General features: G+C 37.0%; 1 protein-coding gene across 1 annotated transcript in view; it reads right to left on the reverse strand.

Moving 5' to 3' along the window:
- Ca8 (carbonic anhydrase 8) overlaps positions 1 to 27,897 on the reverse strand; it is an 89,052-nt gene that overhangs the window by 7,060 nt on the left and 54,095 nt on the right. The window contains exons 6-8 of the mRNA XM_026390799.2: positions 27,301 to 27,349; positions 25,510 to 25,622; positions 15,674 to 15,841 (exon numbers count right to left, since the gene is read on the reverse strand). Coding sequence (XP_026246584.1) covers positions 15,707 to 15,841; positions 25,510 to 25,622; positions 27,301 to 27,349 — 297 coding nt within the window. The 3' untranslated portion in view covers positions 15,674 to 15,706. The remainder of the gene's footprint in view (positions 1 to 15,673; positions 15,842 to 25,509; positions 25,623 to 27,300; positions 27,350 to 27,897) is intronic.

Genomic DNA, 27,897 nt, shown 5'->3' on the forward strand with positions numbered 1-27,897 from the left:
AAAGCGGGTTTTAGTGGAAACAAAATTAATTGTCTATATTAAATGGATGACCATTATTTATACCAGAAGTTCCTTTTCATGCATTCTGTGTATTTTCTGAAGTTTCTCCAATAATTGAAGTACATGGAAATATAATATAATATAGAATATAAATGTATTAGGTAAAACATCTAAAGAAATGACACTTTAGGGGCTAGGGATGTAGCTCAATTGTAGGGAACCTGCCTATCACATATGAGGCCCTGGGTTTGATCCCCAGTACTGGAAAAAGAAAAGAAGAAAGAGGAGGAGGGAGGGGAGGAGGAGGAGGAGAGGAGGAAGGGGAGGAAGAGGAGGAGGAGGAGGGAAGGAAGAAAAAGAAAATGATATTTTGAAAAACAAAGGTTTACATTCATCACTTTGGAAATTCTTCCAAGTCCCCATTTATCTAAATCTAAACATGAACGCTTAAATATAAATGAAAATTTCTATTATGCAATGATCATTGTCCATAATGATGACCTTAAAGGATGGCTACATCTTAAGGAGTCTTCTAAGTCATCAGCTATTTCAGTGCAATTATAACAGATGTTATCTTTCATACGACTGTTTTGAACCTTAAATTATCTTCTATGAAGAGACCCTAGGGAATGAGTGCAAATCAAACCCCTACTGGGGAATTTCCTGAAAAGCTACTAAAAATAAAAAAGCACATGTGCACACACATCCTACCCCCAGAGGCAGCTGCAGGTCACAGGCTCATGTTGTCTGGGAAGTCCAGATCAGCTAACAAACAACCCATTCAAAGCATCCCTCTTTAAGTACAACAATTCAGGATCACATTTCCAAAATAAGAAGCTTTTAGGACAGTAATATGCCAAATGAGGGTTCTCTTTTAGAATGTACTCTTTTTCCTGAACTATGGACAATTCCTTGGGGCAGTCTGCACATGCTGCTCAGGTTTGGATTTAGCTGTGAACCTGAGCAGCTATGGACCTATTTAACTATGAATCTATAGACCCAACACTAGGCTGGAAGCTCCTTCAGGGGAAAGTCTATGTCTGCTTCTGTCTATATTTTCAGAGTCCCTAGAATACTATCACACACCCTGTAGAAGGTTAAAAGTAAATGCCCTTCTATTAAAAGCAAAGGCATGTAGCCACCTTTTTCAATGTACCTACTAATAACAGCATCCAAACATAAGAAGAAAAATAAAGAGAGAAGAAAGGGAAAGGAAGAGGTGGATAGTGCCAAATGCTTTTGAAAATACAAAGGAAAGATACGAGAAAACAAACCATTGGAACTAGAAATCAAAGCTTATCAGAAACAGGAGAAGGGTTCCAGAAAACACAGTTACTTATTCAACATTATTCTGCAAGGACTCAGTGGTGCAATGAAGTAAGTTATTCAAATTAGAAAGGAGGAGATAAAATTGTCATTATTTACAGGTGTTATCATGGTCTATCTAGAAAACTCAAAATAATCAACAGAAACCTACTGGCAAAGATTCACAAGAAAGCCAGGGACATAGATGGAAATAAATTAAAATAGGGGCTTGGGGTGCTGAGGTTGTGGCTCAGTGGTAGAACACTTGCCTAGCATGTGTGAGGCACTGGGTTTCATCCCTGGCACCACATAAAAATAAAAATAAAATAAATGTATTGTGTCCATCTACAACTAAAAATATATACTTAAAAAAATAGGGGTTTGGGATATAGCTCAGTTGGTAGAGTGTTTGCCTTGTCTGCACAGGGCTCTGGATTCAAATCTCAGCACCACAATGAAAAAGAAAATGAAAAAAATATTAACCAATGTAAAAACACAATGAAAAAGGACACTAGTCAAAGTCAATGATGAGATTAATAATAGTGATTGTTCACAGTTAATGAATGCTAACCCTCTGCTTAGCACTGTGTTGTACATTTTATCATATCTCATTTAATCCTTACAACATCCCTAGGAAGTTATTATTTTACTGTCTCAACTTCATACTTGAAAAAAATAAGGCTGAAAGACTAGTTTCCCACTGGGGGAGCAGCAAGCTGAGGTTCTGTGTTCCTTGCCAAGCCACCCCCCAGCCTGACTCCAGAGCCCAACAGGCCACCCAGAGTAAGTTCAGAGAGAAGAGAAAACTATTAAATATATAGATGATTTTAAAATCCTGTAGTAAACAAAGATCTATGCATTGTTGCTTCATTGAGTCAACATTAAAAACATACCAATTCCCTCAAATTATATGCAATGTGAATGACAATTTTTAGCAGGATTCTTTTTAATTCTTCTGTTTTACCTTCATTCTCTTTTTCTTACCCTCTCTTTTGTTCTTCTATCCTCGGATAAAATGTTCTATACTTCATCTGGGAAAATTACATATGAAAAAATTCTGCATAAAATATTGTAAGGTGTCTTTTCCTACCCAGCACTGAAAGAGACACTAATGCCACCAACCTTGTGGTTCACGATCATGAGCATACAGATTAATGGAAGAAAAGAAAGACTTCAGGAATAAGTCAGGACTTACAGTGTGAAGGACTCATAATCAGGTTGGCAATGATAGAAAGATTCAAAATACTAACACTAGTGAAATGAAGAGAAGGATTTGGTGCACTGTTAGTGGGAACATAAATTGATTCAACTTGTGAGGAGAGCAATTTGCATACATGTTACAATAAAACATGGATCTGGTAATCTTATTACTAAGAATTTTTAAAGGAAATAGTGGGTAAGTTAACTAAAGAATTGTTGATGATAGCATTACACTGGAAATGACCTAAAAATGTACAGTAATAGAGGAACAGCTCAATAAATCTTTATGCACACTTTAACATATGCTGAGTAACTACTTAAAAGCTATTTCATGACAATAATGGATATATGCTCACATCTACAGAAAGACAGCATGCACAGTATAAGCTCATAAGGAACATTATATATATGATATATACACAGCCATTTCTCCTTCCCTCTCCCCCCTCCTCCCTCCCTCTCTCTCTCTCTCTCTCTCTCTCTCTCTCTCTCTCTCTCTCTCTCTCTCACACACACACACACACACACACATATTCATCACAAAAAAATGATAAAGGTAATGTTTATTGGGTACTTACACTGCAGACCCAAATCAAATTAAGCACTTTATTTGCTTTATATTATTGTATCTTCTCTGAGATAGACACTATCATGACCTTTTCTTAAGTGATAAAGAGAGAGAGAGAGAGAGAGAGAGAGAGAGAGACTTAAAGACATTAGTAACTTTTCCAATGTCACACAGCTCTTGAATGGTGGAATGATAATTGAGAATGGAAGTGGAGATATTTACCCATCCCTGCCAGGGCTTCCATGTGCACCAGAACACTGGGTGCTGGTGAGGGCTCTCCCTGAGGGTTTCAGAGATGTGTGCTACTGATTCATTTTGTTCTGTACCATGTGTATTTTCCACCATGAACTGGTATTATATTTGAAGCCATGGGAACAAAGAACAAAGAAAAATCAAAGGAAACTTTTAGCACAGCAATTTCAATTGATGACATGAATACATTTCAGTAAGTGGAAGGGCAAGAAGAAAACGATAAAGAGGTAAAAAGTATCCTGAATGATTGACAAGTGTTGGCTCAAATACTTTTTGTAAAGTATTCAATCAATGCTGAAAACACAGATCGGCATACCTCTCATAGAGGTATCAGCAACATATTATCGGAAAGTGAAAGCATGTATGGTCTTTTGTTCCCAGAAATCTTATTTCCAGAAACTTATCTAAAGGAGATAAGGAAGTTGAGATATACAAAGAAGTGCATATTTTTTGTCCTCTGTTATTTTGAAATGTGGTATAGTGAAAAAGGTGCATGCAGCGTTTAGACTTAGACCTACCTAGGTCTGTGATCTTGATTTGCACTTTACTGACTGTGACCTTGAGCAAGTTACTTGACCTTCTAAACTGAAAATAAAAGCAGAAGCCTCACAGGACTGTTATGAGGATTAAATGAGATAAAGTACAGTACAGTGTCTCTTCCTTCTGTATGCATATCATTCACTAGCTCATGTATATAAACTGTGGCCCAATCTTTACAGCCAAATCACTTAACTTAGTAATTTGTGTATTATTCTGTGCTAACATATTATATAACACTAAACTTAGCTTTTAAAGTTATTCAGAAGTAAGCTCATGTGATACTCTGACACTTTCTCAATCTCAATTAGCACTAAACTAATTAACAAAACTGTTTTATACACTACAGCGAGTCACATTTTTCTTCCTTCTTTCCTAATCCCTGGTGTGTTGTAAGGGTGATTGAGTATCTAATTACTTCTTAATTGAATGCACATATTACACATTTTTCACTAGTTCAAGCTTAATGCTTTAGTCCAGAAATCAAAGTCAATGAAATTAAGTTGAATTGGGATTTGGGCAACTATTATAATGAGAGAAGGTTTGTATTGTGTCTAATTATAAGTAAATGTGGGTTTTAGTCTTGTTTCCTACAGAAATATTTCAGGTACAGGAATGTGCCATAAATGACTAATTTCAATGATTAATAACACTGTTATTCTTACTTACAATCTTTATTCCCCATTATAGTAATTTTATTGCTGGGACCCACTGAATATAATAATTCTTGAAAGAAAAGATACCATTAGAGAACTATTGGTTGTACTTATACTAAAATCAGAATGAACATTCATATCTGCAAAAAAATTACATGAGTTTCTCTGCTGCATAAAGGTTGGTGGAATTTCCACATACTGCTAACAGAAGGAAAAAAACTATTACTTGAAATATAACCAATTATATTCATCAAAAATAGTTATCTACAGAAAATAAGAATATTACCATCAAAATAGCTTTCCAACATTGAATAGTAAGAGTATTTCATGAGGGTTTTATTAAAATCATTTTTGTATTATACAGAAGTAAGGAAATGCTGAAATAGGTATTCTCAGAGAACAGATATTTTATTTGCTTCTCCCCCCCACCACCACCACTAGGTGTGGGGAGTAAACCTCTAGAATAATTTAGTTGAAGACCTCTTCAGGCAAAAGACTAGATTAAAGAATTTCTTGAAATCCAATTCAACACCATGCTTCTAAGATGTCTCTGAAAATACTTTCTGTAGAAAAGCCCTAAAGACCTTTCCGAGTTTCAAATAAAATTCATAAAAGAATGAACAACAGGAATTCAGAACAATAAGAAATTCAGAAATGTTGAAAGGGTTTGTTTTAAGAAGCACTATAATGGAAAACAGACCTATGCAAAACCAGAATGGTTTTAACAATCATTTTAACAAATAAAGTATTTGGAGAAGGTATTTATTAATGGTAAATTTCTTGACTGAAGAAGCCTCCATATAGTCTAACAAATATTTCAGATTCTGTCTAAAGAACTGGGCATTAGCTAAATTATTTTAGCTTTGTATATTGTCAAAACATGTTTTAACTAAATTGTTTAAATAAAATTGAAGTAGCCAAAAGAATGAAGCAGACTTATATGTAACTAATATAAAAATAATAATAATAAAACCTATAGTTTTATCATTAAAACCTATAGTTAAATAAAAAGTTTGGTATGATTTTGTTTAAACGTTTGGTATGATTTTTAGCTGGAGATGTAACTCAGTACTAGCACACTTGCCTAGCATGCACGAGGCCCTAGATTTGATTCTCAGCACTTTTCTCATCTGAGGGTCATGTCATGTGAAGTTTCTTCTTTAACTTACTGGTATGGTCTGAATGTTTATTTCCTTTATTTATTTTATATGCTGAAGTTCTAATCCCCAGGATGATAGAGTCAGGAGGTAACTGTTTTGAGAGGTGATGATATTTTTAGTAGGGCCCTCATGATTAGCATTAGCTCCCTGATAAAAGAGACCCCAGAAAACAAGCTAGCTCCTTCCTCCAGATGAAGACACAGTGACAAGGCACCGTTCTATGAACCAAGAAGTGGGCCCTTGCCAGGCACTGAATTGTGGCACCGTATCTTTAAGTTGACTTCCCAGCCTCTAAGCTGGAGAAACACATTTTTCTTGTTTAGAAGCCAGGCAGTTTATTTTGTTATAGAAACCTCAATGGAAGATACTTCACCCTTTTCCTACTTCAGGAGAGGGCTTCCATCCCTAATAAAGAGGTCTGGGTCAATTCCTTTACCCTCATGCCATTTTTTTTTCCATTCTGAAATTTCAGGTTCTCTAAGTTTTGATATATGAAAGCAATTTGCTATACATAAACATTAGGATCATAACCTATACACAAAGAAGAAGAAAAGACTGACAAGCGTAGTTGGGGAATTTGAGTCATTTTTGCCATGATTCTGTATTTCCTTGGGTAAATGCTAATGCCTGGCTACATATCATTAGATCTAATACAGGTCAATTTTCCAAAACTCATCCATACTTCATACCTAAGACATTTAAATCAGATGCCAATAAGACGACCTTACATTATTTATAGCAATAGCAATATCCATTCCCATCCATGACAGAGACTACCTTTTGGTCACATCACCCTTTCCCTGGTTCTCACATGTGGATTCAGAATCCCTTTTAACACTCTCCAGAGAGCTAATAGCAACTAATCAGAGCTGGCAGACAAATTTGAGTGCTGTATGTCATCCATGTCTTTTTTTTTAATATTTATTTTCTAGTTGTAGGTGGACACACGATACCTTTATTTCATTTTTATGTGGTGCTGAGGATCAAACCCAGTGCCTCATGCATGCTAGATGAGCACTCTATCACTGAGTCACAACCCCATGCATGTCTTTTTATAAACTGTTCTTTAATTGTCTCATATAGAATACATGCAAATCATCTGGATGAGATGATGTTAACTTTATGGGTCCTGATGGTGAAAATGGAGACCCACAGATGGCTTTGGGAGATGTCAGGAGGCAAATGTGCAGACATGAGTGATAAAGTGGAAATGCTGGAGAAGAGAGCAAGCAAGGGGTCACGCGTGACTCAGATTTCAAAGTAAACTGGAAGAGGGTCAGGTCTGTGAAAGAAGATCATAAATTCCATCTTGCATGTGTTAGGTTTGAGATGCATTTGACATACCCAAAAAGAAAGTTATACAGACAGTTGGGGAGTCCATTCTAGAACTTAACTGAGATAACTCGGCTAGGTATATAAAGGAGTAAGTCATATACATTTAGTAGTGACTGAAACTGTGAGAACAAGTTCGCCCAGAGAGACATTAGAACCCTGAGGACCACAATATTAAGTGGCCTCCTACATTCGTGTAGGGAATACAAAAATGGTACAGGTAGAAAAATAAAAAGAAAATTGGTGTTATGGACAAAGTATGACAAGAAGTCAATGTCAGAGGCTGCTGCGAGATCCAGTAAGATGAGATCTGAAAATGTCCTTGATATTTAGTGCCCTTTAGATGCTCACCAATGGGACTGCAAATTGGTGCAATCACTCTGGAAAGCAATATAGAGATTCCTCAGAAAACTTGGAATGGAACCACTATTTGACCCAAGTATCCTGCTCCTCGGCACATACCCAGAGGAATTAAAACATATATTATAGTGATACAGCCACATCAATGTATATAGCAGTTCAATTCATAATAGCTAAGTTATGGAACCAACCTAGGTGCCCTTCAACAGATGATGGATAAAGAAAATGTGGTATATATACACAATGGAATATTAGCCATAAAGAAGAATGAAATTACATCATTTTCCAATAGCTGTTGTGCTAAGTGAAATAAGCCAATCCCAAAAAACAAAATGCCAAATGTTCTGATATGCAGATGGTGACTCACAATGGGCTAGGGAGGTCCACTGGACTGGACAGGCTGGACTGGGGGAAAAGGAAAGGGGATGGGAATGGGAAAGACAGCAGAATAAATCCAGACACAACTTTCTTATGTTCATATATAAATATATGACCAGTGTAATTCCACATGCTGTACAATAAGTGGGAAGTTACCACAAAAATGGGAAGTTATATTTCATGTACATATGATATGTCAAAATACATTCTATTGTCATGTATAACTAAAAAGAACAAATAAAACAATTTTTAAAAAGATGCTCACCATTGATTAGCAAAGAAAAACATGGACACTTATTTTCTCATGTCATTAAATAATAATATCTAATATATGCAAAGGACAATATGCAGACAATCACAATGCAACTCACTATCTCCAAATGATTCAAAGTTAAATATAAAGTTCACAGAAGAAAGTAAGTATTTTCATTTAATTAACAAATATTTACTCTTTGTAAAATACTCAATTAGGTTCTAGATTGGTCAGTTAGGTTTACTTCATTATTTCCTAAGCTGAGAATTTGAAATTTCACATTGGTCTTTAATGGAAATATAATCACCTCCTTGGAAGCTGATTAGACAGATCAGGGTTCACTGATACAAGGACAACAGGTGCGTGTACTTTCAAGCACATCACTTTTCAGTGAGTATTTATATTAATTTTATTGGTTGAAGATAACTTTCTGGATCTTAGTTTCTTTATTGAAAAGATTTTTGAAAAGAAATGCCCATCCTAAAGAGTTGCTGGGAGGTGAGATGACACGTGTATGAGCCACCTTGCATGGAGCTTGGCACAGTCCCACTACTGAAAACAGATGACTATTACTACTGGAAGGTCTTCATGAAGGGTTTTAGGCTTTAACTAAAGTATAGAATAATCACAAATCTTTTAATTTACCCTTACTTTATTCTGTGTCCAAATTAGCTTAGCCAAATCTCAAGACATATTCTGTATCTGCCCTTTGTTCACTGAGGGTCTGTGAAGAAGAGGCAAGGGTACTTAGAGACTCTGGTCCCACATCTGCTCTGCCTATACCTCTCCATGTCAAATCTTCCAAAATCACAGCAGACACTGTGGATTGCCACTCATTTACTAAAACACATCCTGCATCCCTGTATAGCTCTCTAGTTTAATAAATTTGTACGGTGCTGAATACCAGACTCTCTGGGAACCTGGCATATTAAAGGATCTAAGAAGTCTTTCATGAAGAAAGCTTGATAACCATACTTATAAACTAATTTGACTCTAGCACCTAGAAATTTACAGTGTAGTGGAGTAAGTAGTACTAACACTTATTGTCAAGTACATTATTAGGAAACCGAAAAGAATTAAGAACTAAACTAATATGGTATAAATAAATAAACTCTAAGTAAAAAGAAGTAAGGTCAGTTAACCAGGAAAACACTTCATGGAAATAATATCTTCAAATCTAAACAGGATTTAAATAGTCAAAAGACAGAAAGGAGCACATTGGAATGGTAAGTTCCTAGAGTGATCTAATAAGGCAGACAGGCAAATTCTGTCAAATGCTAAGAAACCAGAGAAACAAAAAAGAATGAGAAACTGTCAACATAAAGCTGCAGGTCAGGTAACATGTTACTGAAAGTTAAAGAAAATGATAATTTCCCCCTAATAGTCCTAATTCTTATATAACTGAAACAGCAGAGATTTCTGTTTCATCTTTTATAGTCTGCTATGAACTCTTTATATCTGCCTAATAACAATCTAATTTTTAATAGTCAATTCCTTATCTTAATCTGAATTAGATTTCTAGGTACTTCTGAGTTTTTCTAACTGCAAAAAGTATTAATCTAAGTATTAATCCTACTTTGGTTTCATTTTTCCCTCTACTTTCATTTTTAAGGTTTTTGATCATAATGGAATGCTGTCATATAGGTTCTTTTTGATATCTGTTGTTCCTATAATAGCCTACATTTTAGAAGGTATAGAAATATTTTTTAAAACCAGATTCATTATCTAAAAAGGAATACCTCCGTATGCTCATATAATTATACATCATTTCCAATGATTTCGCACTCGTTTTAAGCGTTTTTTTTTTTTTTTTTTTTTTGGTAATTTCTTCAAATCGGTCTTTTAGCTTTATCTTTTCCAGCTGGAGACTAAGACAACCTTATTCATAAGAAAGCATTCATTTCATTTTCTTCCTCATTTACCTGCTGCCTATTCTATCTCGTATTTCTTTTCCATGATAAAGTGAACAGAGACAGAGAGAAGCATATTCATCACACTAGCCAGCAGTCAAAGGCACCTTGGGAGGCCCCTCAGAGCATCCTCCTGTCCACATAGGCTCCCACCTACACCATCCAGGAACTCGAAGCATTTAACGTCACAGTATTCCTTGAAAGCTGAATCTGAGATTTAATCCATCTCTCTATTTTAAAAAGTCCTCCACGTAGCCTCTAAAAGTAAATTCTTTCTTTAGCTACACCAAATCCTCTTTGCTGATACTTAAAAGCCATTTTTTTACATCAATAAATACCTCTTGAGTGTCTACATGGGTAAAAGGCATAATAGAACATTTTTAGATGACATAAACTGGCCACAGTGGTTTTCTTATTGAAAATATATATACTCTTTAGGAAGAAAATCATGAAATCTACTACATTTAAGGCATCAAGATATATTGATGCTCAACTTTACACATTGGTACATGACTGCAGAATGTCCTCCTCTTCTTTTCAAACACAATTTTGTTTGAATTTATCAGACAAGAAAAAGCCAAATCAATTTGGAATTTTCATCCATAATAAATTAAACACTTCTAAAACTAAAATGGAAAAGAGATATATTTCAAAGCAGAAATCATTTTCCTTGTTCAATAATTCTGAAAACAGCCTTTGCAGCTTTGATGTTTTTCATTCCTGGGTTAATAATAATTTTATATCACATAATCAAAGCATACTAGATCATTTGAGTATCCTTGGTGCTTTTGCATTTTACTCAAATCATTTTGTGATCACTTACGAAATCCATTCCATTTTGAGAGCATCTATATGATTCTGTAAATAAAAAAAACAGCTATATCTGTAGAACTTTTGATTCTCACCCTAATGTGGTGTGCATCATATTAGATGATTACAATGAGGAAAGCCTAAGTTGTACTGACTCAAAAGGTGGCTTTGGGCTTTTCATTTATCTCAGAAGGTTAACAGCTTTTACCAACTATTTAGAATTGACATTTTCACTTTCCCCACACAGTCCCCTTCTTTCCCATAATGCTTTCTTCTTTTCTGACCAATAGCTCTTTTAGCTAGTAAAAGAGAACATGAAATTGACACTAAGTATAGCTTTATTCAAGTTTAGGAGACAGTATTATTAATTGCAAAAGTATTTATAGGGAAGAATGCAACACAGTCAAGACCCAGACTTCAAAGACCAAGAAAGAAAAAAGAGGACAATTTTGACCAAGGGGTATTCGGAGATATTTGCACATGCCACGTTCTTTCCTTCTTTCTTTTCCTTCTTCTTCCTCTCTCTTAATTTATTTGGGGCAAATTTATTTTTTCCTCTTTTAAGGGGGGAATAGCAAACTATTTAGAGAGACTTGTAGCATTGGGGTTTTTTTAAAGTAAAAATTATAATTCAATAGAGTTCTTGGGAACATGTGCACTGTTTAATGATATCTGAGTCACAGATGAAATAGTTTTTTAAACATTGGAATTGCCTTTAAAATGGGCCAATACTTAATGAAATAAATAGGCCAATAGAACTACTTTGTCACAAGATTAGTACCAATATTTTGATACCAAGTATAACTTGTAAACCAGTCATAAAGTTTGGTGTTACTATTTGTTGGTTGTTGTTATGATTTGGTTTTTCTGCATCATATAAAAATTCATTGAATAAAGAATCATTTAATAGCAAGTGGCTCCCCAAAATACTAAACTACCACTGCTGAACTAAAGAATTTCTAGCACATTGGCCAACTACTTGCTAATTCTTTTAACAGGTACAAAACCACAGTTCATACTTCTTAAATGGTAATATTAAAAAGTCTCAGATTGTTCGTAAATCTTGGTTATCAAAGCTCTCCAGATGTCCAGACATTCATGCAAAAAATAAAATAAGCTCCATCATTTTAGGTCCAAAACCTAAGTTATTTCAGTAAAACATAGCTAAAATAAATCTGAAATATTTTAAACATTATTTTAGAGAAGAGCTAACTATCATTAATTTTTTCCCCTTTTTAGTTCCAAGAGCTTAAATGAAACATTCATGCATTAAATTCAAAGTCTGACTGTCAAATCATTTCACTTTAATAAAAATTTGAATTACCAGCCTTAGGGCATTATTAAATATCAAATAAAAGGCACATATCCATAAGTCTGATTTCCCAGTATAAATTTTATGTAGAACTATGACTAGATTTGTATTACACATTTCAAGATAAAAGGATAAAAACAATGTATTCATAAAAGGATGAAATCAGAACTGGAGCCCCATTAGAAAGAATTCCTATGCTATTCTTGCAAGTTTGAGGGCGGGGGGGAATTACCCCTTTTAATTAATCTCACGTCACTAAGATATGAACTTAAATTCATCTTTCTTTTAAAAAATGTAAACTGTAACTAATTTACATTTTTGAAAAAATTATACAGTTAGTCCCTTCTCATAGAATGAAGTATCTATAACATACATAAACTCATAAACAACATTTATGTGTGTGTGTGTGTGTGTGTTGTGAAAGAGAAATTAAATGGTGATGGTTATAAAGATATTTAGAGAGAGACAACTCTGGAGTAGGACCTGATACGGATCAAACATTGAAGGCAACAATCTTATTCCATTGAAAGAGTTATTTACAGTTACAGACATTCACAGTGAGAAATCACCTCTGGACTGGAGAATTTCACAAGTTCACTGTTCACCCAGCCTGCTCAGACCTCCCTGCCACTATCCCATTTCTCATTAAAAAATAACATCAACTCATGAACACATTCCATCAATAAACCACCACTTCCTTCCTCCCTCCTATTCCAACATAGAATGTATCTATTCCTTCAATAAAAACAAGTCTTCCCGAATGCTGAGACTCTTCCAGTGGCTTCACTGGTAGGATTAACCCCTACAAGAAATAGCCTTTCCCTATCTACATGCTCCTTCTGCACCATGATAGACAAGTTCTGGTATTTCTTTTTTTCTTCTCAAAATAAAACGAAATAAAGAGGCCTCCCCCCCCCCGCAGTCTTAGCCCCCCACCCCCTTGGCTGCAGCCTTCCACTAAATTGTCAAGTGTGGCCAGGATTTGGTGCCTCCAACACCTCCCTCCTATCACCTTCGGCCTGATGCAGCATGCATCCTTCATTGTTATGCTGCTCTGACCACTGTTTGGGGGCCCTCTTTGACCTCTGCCCATGTTCTGGTTAAGAAAACGTGTCCTGCCAAGTCAAGCCACATGGGTCAGGCTTCCAGATTTCGCTGCTCAAGAACTGTATTACTCTGGGCAATGACCTAACTTCTGCATCTTGGTTAAATTAACACCTCTGAAAAGCCTCCCGTAAGTTTTTATGAACATTTAATGAGCTGATCCCACCAGATCCATTAGAATATCATATATACACATTCATAGAGAGATAAATCATCTCTATGCTAAATACATTTATATTTCAGCCCAGACCATTTTTCTCATCTCTACTCTTGAAATTCTAACAATCACAACAAGCTCACTGTTGTGAAAGATGGGCATCTCTCTCTCAATGTGCTCCAACTCAACTCTATATTTCCAACTCCAAGAGGGACTATTTCCCCGCGTTTCCAGCTGTCACTCAATAGCATTCATAACTCACTCACTTCCTTAAGCCCCAAACCTCAGCAGTTTTCTTTCGCATTTTCATTTTCTTGCACCTTCTGTCAATACATCACCAGATACCACCTACAATTTCTATTTCCTATAAATTAACATTCCTCCAGCTCTGTTGCTTCTATTCTAGGGTCTGAGTCTCCATGTCTATCATGTTGGCTACTCAATGGACTTGTAAAATATCTTTCTACTCCTGCCCTGACCCACTGTAATCAAATTCATTCAATTTTCCAGGTAGGACCAACCTTTAAAACTATACATGGGATCAGGTCACACCCCTGAGTTCAAATAACGAAATAAAGATGCCTTAATGTGGCTGACAGGACTGTCTGGGATTTGGGCTTTGCTGGCTTCACACCTTTGATTTCTACATGCCAGACTCACAGGGCTTTCTGTCAGACACCACAATGCATCAAATTCTTACTTCTTCTCCCCTGAGCACTACCTCAGGATCTTTGACAAAAAAAAAAATTATTCCCCCATCTGGCAGTTCTTTCCCCACACTGCTTTGTTATTCTCATTCATGGAATTCATTACAGTTTACAATTTATGATCCTGGGCACCATGAGAGCAGAGACCATGTCTGTCCTTCTCAGCTTTGTAATACCCAGTCATACAGTAGGTGCTCAATAATGACTTCTGATTGACTATCCTCCATTATAAGGTTTAGCCTAAAGCACCCTTAGATTTTTCTCATTACCATATATGTATTACTGAAAATTTCTTTTCATTCTTACCAAAGCTAAATTTACCCAACCCTGACCAAGTCCAAAATTAGAAAGAGGAACTCAGAAAAGGAAAATGCAGGATGGGAAGGAAGTGAGCTTGGATACAACCTGCGGAGTCCTAAGAAACTTCTAATTCGCCTGATTCATAGTAAAATAAATACATTTCAGCCCTTACGAAGCTTGAAATAAGAGAGAAAAATAAGATTGACACAAATAGCTGCATGGAAGAAAGAATATGCAATGCGAGGTGTGATCAAAGAGAGAAGCAGAGATATCTGGTGAGAATGGTATTGGAGCGAGGCCTTGGGGTATCGAGGAAGTCAGTTGGCAAAGCTCACTCACCAAAGATAAAAGGCAGGGTGACTAGACTACTGTATAGGGATAATAGGCAAGAAAAATTATTGGGCAACACATGGACGAAATGACCCCCCCTTGAAAATTCCCATGTGCTTTGTCCAGTTCATGAAACTTTCAGCTCCTTGAGGAGAGAGATTTCTACTCATGCATGACTCCCCAAAGTTCCTCTGGACATGGTTTTGGAAGTCCACCCCTTCAACAGTTCACCACACTGTCTATCTAGGCCCAGTCCTGCCTCCCTAGGCATCATTCCAGCAGATACCTCCTCTCAGGGGAAGCAGGGGCCTGCTTCAGTGTACCCCGATGCTAAGGCAACACACAAGGAAAAGAAATAGTCCAGCATATAGTCATCTTTGTGTATTTTCCTTTCCATGTTTGTGATGTTGTTTGGTTAGCTCCTAATGGGTAAGGAATATATATACTGGCAATTCAATATATTAATGTATGTAGATTATAAAACATTTACCCTTCCAGAATATTAACACATGCTTCTTGAGCAGATAAAAAGGACTTAAATAGGACAGTATTTCAGTTCATGCTACGTCTGCCTTATATAGCGCAACAAATAAGACAGTCAGATCTGCATTTGACAAGAGGATCCATGTAGCGGCTCGCATGCTTTTCTAGTCCCTTCCTTTGTGCTCCTCCATCGTGGAGAGTATAGGGAGATGGCTACGGTTTCAGGAGGAGGCAACATAGTGAGTTACTGAAGAGCTCCTGGCATAGCCCTGTTCTCTTTCTCATGTGCTTTTCCTGTGAAAACCAATATTTAAAGTAAAATGGAATTAATGGCTGCTCTGGTGGGAAAATATGAGACTCATAGGTTTCATGCACATTGCATGAAATTAAAATAACTACCTGATTTGTTGCTAATGAGGCATGAGAATATGTCCTAAATTTTATTAAGATCAAGTGTACTTGTTTTATTACTAAATTAGCAGGTTAACCACAAGAGGGACTTCGGGATGCTGGGTTTAGGTAACTGTGCACCTCATTTTCCTTCTCAATCTGCACATACCCTGATGAAGATGGGCTTGTTCCTCCTCTCTGGTTACTGAAATGCAGCTCTTATGACTCTGTCGCTAAGTGGTTGAGTGGGTCGAAAGTTGTCTCCCAAAATCCCATCGCAGCCTTCCACAAGTTCTGCACCCTTAACATGTGTCCTCAGCCTGCGGAATTCTTCTATCTGAAAACCAAAAGCAGAACAAAACAGGCTCATCATTGATCAGACATTAACGAAACTGGGGTTTCACAAATGACTTTAAAATATGCATAAATTACGATGACATAAAAGAGAAAATTAAACTTCAAAAAGAGAAAAACAGAATTAATTCTTCCAGACCTGAAAGCAGACATTAGAAAAAAGTCCTCGTACGAGAAGACAATAGGATTAAAGATAGAGGTATTAAGACAGTATCCCTGGAAACACTGCATTCGTGAATGTGAAAAAAAGCATTTATGCCTGTCCACAACACAAAATGGTGAGCAAATGCATAAACAGTCTTAAATGCTCCCCTTAGTATATTTTAAATTAACACATTCTGATGTAACTGCATGTCAACACTGATTAGATATTAGATTTATTAAGTGAATTAGAGGATTTCTTCATCAAAATACTTTGCTGCTTATATAGATCTTTAGAGGACCCAGATCCAAAGAACACTCCAAGCTTCTAAAAGTTGAAGCCCAACTTCCTTTCTTAGCAATAGCAATCTCCAACTTCATCTCCCTTCCTCTGATTGCTTCTCGGAGGCCTGTGGTTCACCTGTGATATGTGAAGAGATTTGAAGATTCCTGAGGGAACCATCAGAGGCACTATAGTTTCTTTGACTAGCCAGGTCTGAGCCTCCTAATCACCTGCAGCCTGCCAGACAGAATTCTCTGAGAAGTATTATAGCAACAAAAATGTGATGAGCATTCCCCAGGGTCATTTCCAATCATTTGTTACCTGCAGGGCTCACCATCTGTTACTTCATTGAACTGCTTTATGTCACATAAAACAGCCATTCTTCATTCTTTACACAGAATGGAGAAACTGAGGCTATAGAGGTTAACAAGATCTCGTAATCAGCTGGTAGCAGAAGTCAGACAATTCCAAGTCCACCTGCTTTTATCCCAGCTCCACGGCCACCTCTTTAGAAATGCTACTCAAATCTGTAGAACCTGTATCCTGCACACATCCCAAGGTATCAATTTTTCTACTTGATCTTAATTTTTATTAATTTTTCTATTAGTTACACATGACCATCCCAAGGTATTGAGCAAATGTGATTTGAATAGCATCAATCCACCAAAAGTTCACCAACTAGGTATCACAAGATTGTATTCTATAAAGGTCCTTAATATGACAAAGCCCAAAGAATTCTTCCCTTCATAAAGAGAAAAGAAATGAATGAGATCAACTAATTCAGGGGATCTAAAAAGAAGTCTAGACTTCAGGGAGACCATGAAACCCCTAAATGATAAGAAAAATTGTATATGTGCATTTTCGAAAGGTGAGGCTCCATGACTCCAAAAAAGTTGAATTCCACAAGATTCTAATTCCACCTATTCACATACATGTTGGGACACAGAGATGTGGAAAAAAAATTGTTAGATCAGACACCAAGTTACAAAGCTGACTTCTGATGTTTCCTTTTGCCACGTCTCCAAATACTGATTGATTTCCCAAGGTAGGATAAATAAGTGTGACCCAACTGGGATTGTCCTGTTTAATTTTTCTATAATGCCTATGGGCTGTATTTACACAGCAGTGTCAGTCGCTATTTCATCTACATAATATGCTTTCACTAGATCTTCTTAGGGTCTTCAAGTAGGAATGCATGTGACAGCTGGGAAATTTCTAGAACTGATCTTCATGAGAATCCCCTGTAATTTTGTGCATTCACCTTAAAGTTTTCCTAAGTGTGGACTAGAAAGTAACCTCCTCAGTCAGGGAATCCTGTGTGGGTTTTATATTCACCGGCTGGTTCCTGTCCTGGTTCTGCCACTTGTGACCCAAATGACCACATGACATTACCTCCTCAAGCCTCAGTTTCCACATATGTGCAATGGTAATGAAAATTTTAAAAATTCACAAAGATAGCATAAGAAGTAAGAAAATTCATGAAAATCATTGGAATAGTTTCAAAGACACAGAAAATATTTGATAAATATTAGCCCTCTTACCACAACAACTTCTTTTGAAGTCTAACCATTAGCATTTTGAGATAAATAATTAGCTACAATTGATAATAAACCAATTCACTGAGAAAATGTAAAGTCATCTCTTCTAGCATTCACTTTATACATAATCATAAGTTACACCTGTAGCCAGAATCTATGGAGCGGACCATAGACACGATCACTGATGAACAATGTGGACTAGACACCTAACTCCCTAATGTGCTATAGGAAAGACTCCTTTTTTATTGACTTTGAAGCTTACTTTAAAGTTAGGTGAGTTTTATATTTATGAATTTTTAACAGAAGTCCCATTCTTCAAGCCCCAGGGCTCAGCCTGAGGCACACTCTGTGAAAACTACTTCAGGAAAAGCAGATCTAAATCAACAGTCAGCCTCAAATCACTACTTGCTAAGAGAACGATTCCACAAGAAAAGCTGTTCTCTGATCACAGCCATGCTTTGAAGGATTCAAACGTCAACAGGGATGGTGGCAAAAACGCATCTTTCTGAAATGGCAATTTTTCTGAAGTAACCACCCTTCAAACCCCTTTAGTCCCTTCAAATGATTTCAAGTGCATGCTGCATTAGCCCACTAAGAAAGGAGGGACTGAGCCGAATGACGAGGATCATATCTCAGGATAAGAGTCTCCAACAAACTCAACTGTATGGGCACTGCAGAAAACATCAGTATTATATCTATTTGAACATGCAATTGCATAGACTTTTAAGGTTTCTCTATTTCAATATGATATTTGTTTTTAACCAATTTGAAAGAGAAATTGGACAGCGGTCCAACACTACAGGAAGAAGTCTTCTAAAGGTATTAGACTGAACAATCACTATTGTCTGAATCAGAGAGGCACTCCAGCAGATCTAAGACATTTGTTCAACCTTCACTAACAAATCAGATTACTCACTCCTGTTCAGATTTAAAACTGCTTTCTTTATGAATGTGTTCAATGGGTTAATTCCCAGGGTTCATAGTTTGGCACAAATTAACTTATAAGCGGTATCAAGTTGTTATGACCATATTTTATGTGTCATCTTATTAAAAAGGAAATACAGAAAATCAGTATCCTCCAGGCATTCTTCTCTCTATGGGTATTTGGTTATTTCCATGTCTTGGCTGCAATAAACAGGGGAGTGCAGATACCTCTTTAAGATATGACTTCAATTCCTTTGGTTCTGGATTTTATTTCCAGAAGGAGAAATAAGCCAGACACAGGAAGACAAATACTTATGATATCACTTATATGTGGAATCTAAAACAGTCAAACTCATGAAAGCAGAAAGAAGAATGGAGGTTTTCAGAGATATAAGGAGGTAGAAATGGGGAGGAGATAGTTAAAGGTACAAAGTTTCAGGTATGCAAAATAAGCAAATTCTGGAGATATACTATATAACATAATGCCTCCAGCTAACAATACTGTATTATATACTTAAAAAGTGCTAAGGGAATAAATATTACATTAAGTGATCTTACCAAAGAAACATATCATCATCATCATCACCACCACCACCACCACCATTATACAGAATATGGAAGGAAGCTAACAGATATGTCTATGGCCTTGATGGTGGCAATGGTTTCATGGGTATATTTACTTATTTCCAAATTCACCTAATGCATATATTTGTGTACGATTTATATTTAATACGTATAGCTTTTTGTATGTCAATCATACTAATAAAATACTTTTTTAACAAAAATGTCAGTGTTCCCATTTTTCTTTATTAATAATGAAAACAAATGAACTAGAATAATATGTTTCCTTATGTTGTGCAGGAGGTAGGGCCTAATAAGAAGTGATCAGGTCATGAGAACTCTCCCCCACAAATGGATTAATGCTGTTATTATGGGAAAGAGTTAGTAATTGTGAGAATGGGTTTCTTACAAAAGTAAGCTCAGCTCTCTCTTGCTCCCACCCTCCGTTGTCTTCTGCTCTCCACAAAGACCTTCACCAGATGTGTGTGCCATACTCCTTCCTGGTCTTCACAACCTCCAGAATTACAAGTCAAACAAATTCATTAAAAATTACCCAGTCTGTGATTGCTATAGTTCAGTTCTAGAATATTCCTGAAAGACCTACATGCTAAAGGCTTGGTCTCCAGCTTGGCACTATTGGAGGGTGGAGGAAAATTTAAGAGATGAGGCTTAGTGGGAAGTTTTGGATCACTGGGAGCAGGACCTTGAAGGCTCTGGTGGTGGCTAACAAGACATTCTCTCTACACAGTGCTGGGTGCATGGCTCAGTGGTGGAGTGTGTGCTCAGCATATGCAAGGCCTGGCTTGATCCCCAGCACCAAAAATAAAATAAAATTTTAAAAAAGGAAAGAAAAAAAGAAGAGGCTTAGAGCCCAACCCACAGACCAGGAACATAAGTGTCCTAACTTGGACTCTCAAGGCCATGAAAAGACCCATGTTTCAACCTATAGAATTATGGAATGGGGAAGGGATAAAGAGAAGGCAAGACTGAAAAGAAAAAAAAACAGTTGTTTACAAAGTTCCAAGAGACATATGCCCATGTTGTGAAAAACAGTAAACACATTCATGTTCCTTCATTGCACTGGTATTACTTTAGAATGAAAGAGGAAAATCAGAAACAGACAGCTAATAGGAGAATACAGATAAGCTAAGAAATTGAAATGGATAAGTAGGAGGGAAATGCAGGAAAAGGAGAGTAAACCGTAATGATGTTCTATCAATTCTGAGATGAATATTGGTGCACATTTCAATGGCTGGGAAATCAGGATGTGTCTTACAATTTCTGTTGTCAGATTTGATGAAGTTTGGGTATTTTTATTTTAATCATGGAATCTCATTTCCAAGCAACAATCCATTTGTAAAAGAAAATGTTTGTTTATTTCTACTTTGATTTCCTCATCCTTAGACCATTATTTATCTTAAATTTATTTAATGGTTATAGATCCTAGAAAGAAGAAAATTACATTCATTCAAATCCATCAAATCACGTTTTCCCACCTGAGTACATTGAATGCAAATCAGGAATAATGAAAAATTCAACTAAGCAAGGTCTTCCAGTCCTGGATTCTAGACTCAGGGTGCTCAGGACAATGTAAACCCTTAACTCGGGGCTTAATTATCAACACTGTACTTCAGCAGAAGTCTCCTCCTCCTTGAATCCAAGCTGATGCACATTTAATAGGAAGCATCATGACCCAGAGCACCCTCTTCAGTGTCTTTAGTGCACACACTATTATGTTACAGCAGATGATGCATTTCAAGAGACTGCCTCCGTAACAACATTCAGCAGCTTAATTACACATTAACCCATGATAAAGGAGACATTTTCCTCTAATTCAATGTAAGGTTTTATTTTTTCTCAGTTTATTCAACTAGGTAGAGACTCTTATTATATATGTGTGTATATATATATATATATATATATATATATATATTATTTTATAATATTTCATATATTCTCTCTCACACACATATTCCATATATTCTCCTCCCTTTCTCTCCCTCCCTCCCTCCCTCTCTCTCTTTCTCTCACTCTCACTCTTGCTAGCTCTTTTTCTCTCTCACACACATTCCCTGTCTGCCTCCTGCCTCTCCACCCTTTAAGTACAATATTATAAGGCGTCTCAACTTTTCTTGATCTAGACTCTAAAATCACACCCTCTCCCTTTTGTTCCTCTCATTTTCATTGCCCTCTCTGGACCTCTTGAGTTTTTGCCCTGCTTTTTCTGAAATGATATGAGCAGCAGCACCAAGGGAAGCCTTTGAGTCAAGGACAGACTGATTTACACTCTCCCGAGATCACACTGTTTTTCTAAATCACTCTAAATTGCATTTTAATATACATCAACCTGTGTCTCTCTGTGTGTGCACACTGTCTATATTTAACACTCTGGCCCTCTAAAAAGATGTTGCAATGGTGCCATGTGCTAAGAGCACCTAAATCATTTTTCTTGAATGATTACAGCTAATTGGAAAGTCATCCATTTTCAAAGGCTGTAGAGATTTTTCTCTCTAATACACATTCCTTTGACTTTGGCTCCCCTTAAGGAAGATATGGTTAGACTTAGGTCATTGCCTTTATTCAAAAGCATAACAAACCAATGTTCTCTTTGAAGCCAGAGACCTGAAGGAGCAATGGTTTATTCCTGATCTCAGAATACCCCATGGGTCAACAAGGTAGTAAAATATTATATCCTGTCCACGGGACTTCGGTTAGCATTCTCAGGAGTTCAGCATGAACATCCCCAGTGCTATACCAGCAAGGAATCCTTCACAGAGGTCTAAGAGGAACAAAGAATTTCTGTGGCTCAACAAGGTTAAACCCAACCAACTTTCAATAAAATGAAACTTGTAGTTATAGAGAAAAAGTATTTATTTCTCACTAAAAGATTTGATCTAGTATTATAGAATTACCCCTCAACAAAGTAAAGCTGAACAAAATGTCACTATAGAAACTCGGCTGACCTCTATCATTTCTAGGTCTAACACTTCTCCCTGGGGCTAAGCCCAATTCACGCATTTCAGCCCTTAACTGCTGTGTGTGCAGAATCTGCTACTCATGATCTTTTTACTCCCTCCAGATGTCCCATCTGCCTCCTGACTTTCCTGCTTCTCAAGCCATTCCCTGGGACAGCTCTTACAAAGCAGACTCCTGGTACCCTGTTTTCCCAGGATCTGCAGTTCCCAGGATCACCTCTTTTCTCTTCCTGGAGGGTCTCCTCTTCCACACTTAGCGCTTCACCCACCATATATAGATGTCTACAACCATGAGCTCACAGTTCTCCATAGAACCTGTTCTTTGATTCCATGCTATGCTGAAAAGTGACACCTAATATTCACCAAGCCACATCCAGAGAATAACAGACGGATCTCTCCTCCCCACAAATCCTTCCTATGTCATCAGCCACCAAGTTTTGATTCTACTTCCTTATTATTTCTAAAGCCATTCCCTTCCCTTCATTTCACTGCCACCATGATAACTCAGATCCACACCATCATCCTGCAGCTACAGAAATGTTTCTCAAACTGACACTGGTCATGTCTCCTCCTTGCTGCATTCCAGGGATTCTGGAGTACCTTCAGGATGAAGTTCACCTCCACAATACAGCACCAGGCAGGATGACAAAAGTCAGGCCCCTGCTCTCTTCTCCAACCTCCTCTAATGAACAGGCCCCCAGGCTAACTATGGGCACTCCCCAGATGCCCTCTGCTTTCTGTTGGCTCCAAGCCTTTGCAGATGCTTTTCACCGGCTGGCAATGTCCACTAATACTCAACCCCAGCCATGGTGGCAGCAATCAGTAGCTGATTTGATCACTGAATTCATTCTTCCTGAACATGACATAAAAATGCAATTCCCAGCCTTCCCCCAGGTAGGTGTGGTCATGTGACTAGTTGCAGCCAACAGAAAGTAAGCATAAGGGGAGTTCACCATTTTTTAGGACCAGCCCTTGAAAATTCTGTCTTGAGATCTTCACACTCTTCCTGCTGGCTAAGAGCCCCTTCCAAGAGCAACTCTGAGAGGAAGGCACTGAATGCGGATGAACTTCCTCCACCCTGGATTCCTGAATGGCTGCACTGAAAAAGAACTCTGCTGTGTGAATCAGAAACACATATGTTGAAATGTTCATGTGAAATAGATATCTACAGTACGTCACTGAGATTTTGAGCTTTATCTGTTTTAACAGCTATCATCTTTGCTTTGAAATCTCAAATCTAGACATCATTAGCGCAACCCTCTATTCTTACTATTAAACTCAAATTTCTAATTTCTTCACTCTCCTTCGCCAGACTAACTTTCTAATATTTTTCAGGAATTATTTCCTAAACCTCTCAGTCTGGGTTGGGTTTCTTCCACCTTACTTACCGTAATTATGATTACCTATATGACCATTTTCCTCCCCAACTCTGTGGTAAAGTTTTTGAAAGCGAAAACTTTAATCTGCTTTAATCTCTGTATCCTCTATGCCAAGCTGGCACTCAGGAATACGTTTCATATAATAACAAATAGATGAATAAATGAATAAAGGAATCAGGATTTGTCATGTGGAAAATATAAAAACTCAGAAGTTATATGATAAAAGTCCATAAGATAATGACAAGTATGGAGGAGAACGGCTGGATGGGGAACTTTTAAAATTAATCCCTAGAAAAGAAGAAAAAATATTAAATGCTTAAAAAAGAATTTTAAAGATTTAAGGACAAATAAAAGGAGACCTGAATGAGTTGGCAGGAAACTTGAGCTTCTTAACTTCTAAAAATGAAGGGAGATATCACAAAATTTGTAAAATGTTACTAAAGAAAACTTAGTTTGTTCTGAGTATTGCCTTTTTGGGCTTGATCATAAAGTGAAAATAGCTATCTAGAATATATCCACTGGATGGATCTCTGGAGGACATGAGATATTTTGTTTTAGCCAGCTTTTTCACCGCTGTGACTTACCAGAACAATTTTAGAGGAGGAAAAGTTTATTAGAGGCTCATGGTTTCAGAGGTCTCCATCCATAAGAGGCTGGCTCCATTCCCCAGGGTTCAAGGTGAGGCAGGATATTATGGCAGAAGAGTGTGGCAGAGGGAAGGAGCTCACTTGGTGATCAGGAAGCAGAGAAAGAGTCTCCACTTGCCAGATACAAATATATATACTCCAAAGCCATGCCCTAATACCCACCTCCTCCAGCGACACCCTACCACTTCAGTTACCACTATCAGGGGGATTAATCCACTGATTGGGTTAAGACTCTAATAACCCAATCATTTCTCCTCTGAACCTTCTTGCATTGTCTCACATGCGAGCTTTGGGGGACACTTCACATCTAAACCATGACATATTTAAAGCAACTTTCTTGTAATAATATCACCATCGTTGGTTTTTGTTGTTTTGTTTTTTGGTGCTGAGGAAGGAACCCAGGCTAGGCATTGTTTTACCACTAAGCTATATTCCCAATCCCTTCAAAATCATTGTTCAAATTCCTTATAATGATGTTGCTTCATGTTCAACCAGCTAACATCCCAGTGGCAATTCACTTGTGTGTTCCCATCCGCTATGCACTGCATCTATGTATGTATTTATTTATTTAGAGATAACATCTTGCAGTGTTGTCCATGCTGGTCTTGAGCTTCTGGTTCAAAGGATCCTTCCATCTCAGCCTCCCAAATAGCAGGATTACAGGTGTGCCACACTGCACCAGTATGCATTAGCATTTAGAGCACCTTTATAGAGTTTCAAGGCCTCAGTGGATGACCCAGAGTAAAGCCATAGAACAATCTAGAACATTCCAAGACATTCTTTTGGCTTCTTGGCCTCTCCACATATAGAAGGCTCCTGTTACCGTCAGGGAAGGAGTGAAAAGGAGCTGACAGAAATAATCAGCATTCTCACTTTATTCCAGATCTTTCTCCTCTCCACATCTGAGAAAACACCATAAAGGAATAACTAGACTAATCAAAAGTTTGGCTCTTTCAGTGACTTCTGTTTACTCTGTAAAAACTAACTTTTAAAAAACTTTATTATCTATAAATGAGTGCTGGATTTTTGTTCTTCTTTGACCTTTCCACTGCTTTCACTGGCTTGAGACATTTAACTTTCATCTGAAAAGGTATGACTGATCTAAAGGGAGCTAAAACATAAAACAGACATTTTCCTTTTACAGAAACAATATCTAACCTTTAACACAGAACTTCACTCTGAGAGATTTAAGAGTGTGCTCACCTGTAGCTGGGATATAGTTAAAGGGTATCGGAATAATATCCAGGTAACACCTTCGCTGCAAGGCGGGATGGTGAGAGAGCCTTCGTACACCCAGTAGTCCCGCAGCAGAGGGTCTGTGTGACCACGTGGACGTGTCAGGAAAAGGCAGGTTAATTGACAATGATCTGGAAGACTCCAACAGCAGTGTTCAGAAATACAAATCTCCCCATGATGCTTCTCAGAAGGGCATAACAATTTTAAGTCAGAGCCTCACATACGTGTTCTTAAACTAATCATCATCAAGAAAATAACTAATGAAAAACATGATGAATGTTTATAGTGATTTCTATCAGCAAATTACTATATGTGTCTATCAGGTTTAATTAATCTAGGAAGAATACATCCATGTTTCTATTTTCATTTTAGAGGAGTTACCTCATAGACTCACATCTAATACTTTAATTTTTTTTTTGTAGTTGTAGATGGACAGAATGCCTTTATTTTATTTGTATGTGGTGCTGAGGATCGAACCCAGTGCCTCACATGTTAGGCAAGTGCTCTGCCACTGAGCTACAGCCCCAGCCCTCGTACCTAATACTAATTGAACTATATGGCAGGTACTATTCTGAGCATTGTAACATTAATTCATTTAATCTTCACATCAAATTAATACTCCAGATGCTTCTATTAGTCCAATTTCTCAGATGGGGAAACTGAACCACAGTTAGGAATTTTCCTAGGGTCACTCAGCTAATAATCAACTTGAACCCATGCAGTCTGGCTGCAGCCTGTGCTTCTAACCATGGTTCTAGCCTTGTCCATATTGTTTCTCCAACAGAAAAATATTAAAACTATAATATAGAAGGAAATATTTCATTCTCATTAAATTATTTAGCTTTGCATTAGAGGAATTCATGATTAAATATAATGGGAAAAATGTTTAGATTTGACAGAAATTGGCTGGTTGTAGAGCAATTAAATGTAGAAAGCAGGACAAAATAAATTATCTGGTTTTGTTTGAAACACTGTGAAACAGAATATAATTTAGGCAGAGAAATGTGAAGACTGAAATTTAATACAAAACCACCTTGAAATCCAAGTTTCATTGTGCATATTTTGTGCATAATTATTACCTGTGCGTAAGCACAACTAGAATAATATCTAGATAAAAGTATTACTACAATAAAATAACCTTATGAAATTAGAAACAAAGTTTATTTCACTCTAGAGATTAATAAGTACTTTACTGACCAATCTTAGAAGTATATCAGGTTCATCAAGATTCTTTTATCATGCAGGCACTTTACACAAAAGGTATCAATTTTTACAGATGACAGTCATAAAGAAGTTCTTCATGGATTAATGGAACTAGTAGCAATGTTTTTTTTTATTGTTTCAAGTCTCCTATATTTGGAGAAATCTGAAAGTAGTATTTACTACAGAGAATATCAATTGCAAATAAACTTTATTAACTAATAAGATATAATTATACATATATATAACCATATATATAACCATATATATAACTACATACACACACACACACATATATATATATTCTGAGAAAAATAGTATGGTTATATTCATAATTAAAATTCATGGCCAGGCATGGTGACAATGCCTATAATCCCAGCAACTCAGGAGGCTAACGCAGGAGGATCACAAATTCAAGGCCAACCTCAGCAATGTAGCAAGGCCCTACGCAACTTGGCGAGACCCTATGCCAAAATAAAAAGGACTGGGGATGTGGCTCAGTAGTAAGGCACTCTTTGGTTCAATGAGCAGTACCAAAAAAAAAAAAAAATCACTTACCTGGTAATAAAGTGTTAGGATTAAAGCAGGGTATTGTCTTGGACTTCCCCTGGGGGGAAAAAATTTACTCCATGTCAATGTAAAATTTCTAATTTTTTAAAAATAAAAATATTATTCAAACTAAAATTCTAGATTGAAGTCTTTTCTGAATGGCCTCATTGGGTCCCCAAGATTTATAGGTGTGTCATTCTGCTTTCTCATCAAAACAAGATTGACATGCAAACAAGACTTTTCTACTCTGTGTCTATGGCTATTTTCTTTGCTATTGCAGTTCTGATTGCCCTGTGATTCCTCATGTGGAGTTTACAATTGGTGTCCATCTGTCCCATATCAACTATTTTTTCTGCTTCTATCACACTCATACCCAAGACTTGGTATAAAACACAGAGCCCTGGCTCAGAAACTTTCCTCTTGCCTATTTGGAACACAGTTCCTAACCTCTTTGGCCTTACAATCTGGCACCCAACTTGTCATTTTGTCCCGTGTGCATTTGAAAATTCAACTCTAAGAACTATTCTGGGTGATCTTCTCATCTAGAATGGGAGAGATGAAACTCAGATATGAACACTCTAATCCAATCAACTTTTTTCAAAGCCA

This window comes from Urocitellus parryii, chromosome 7, assembly GCF_045843805.1.
Source record: "Urocitellus parryii isolate mUroPar1 chromosome 7, mUroPar1.hap1, whole genome shotgun sequence".
In the NCBI taxonomy this organism is placed as follows: Eukaryota; Metazoa; Chordata; class Mammalia; order Rodentia; family Sciuridae; genus Urocitellus; species Urocitellus parryii.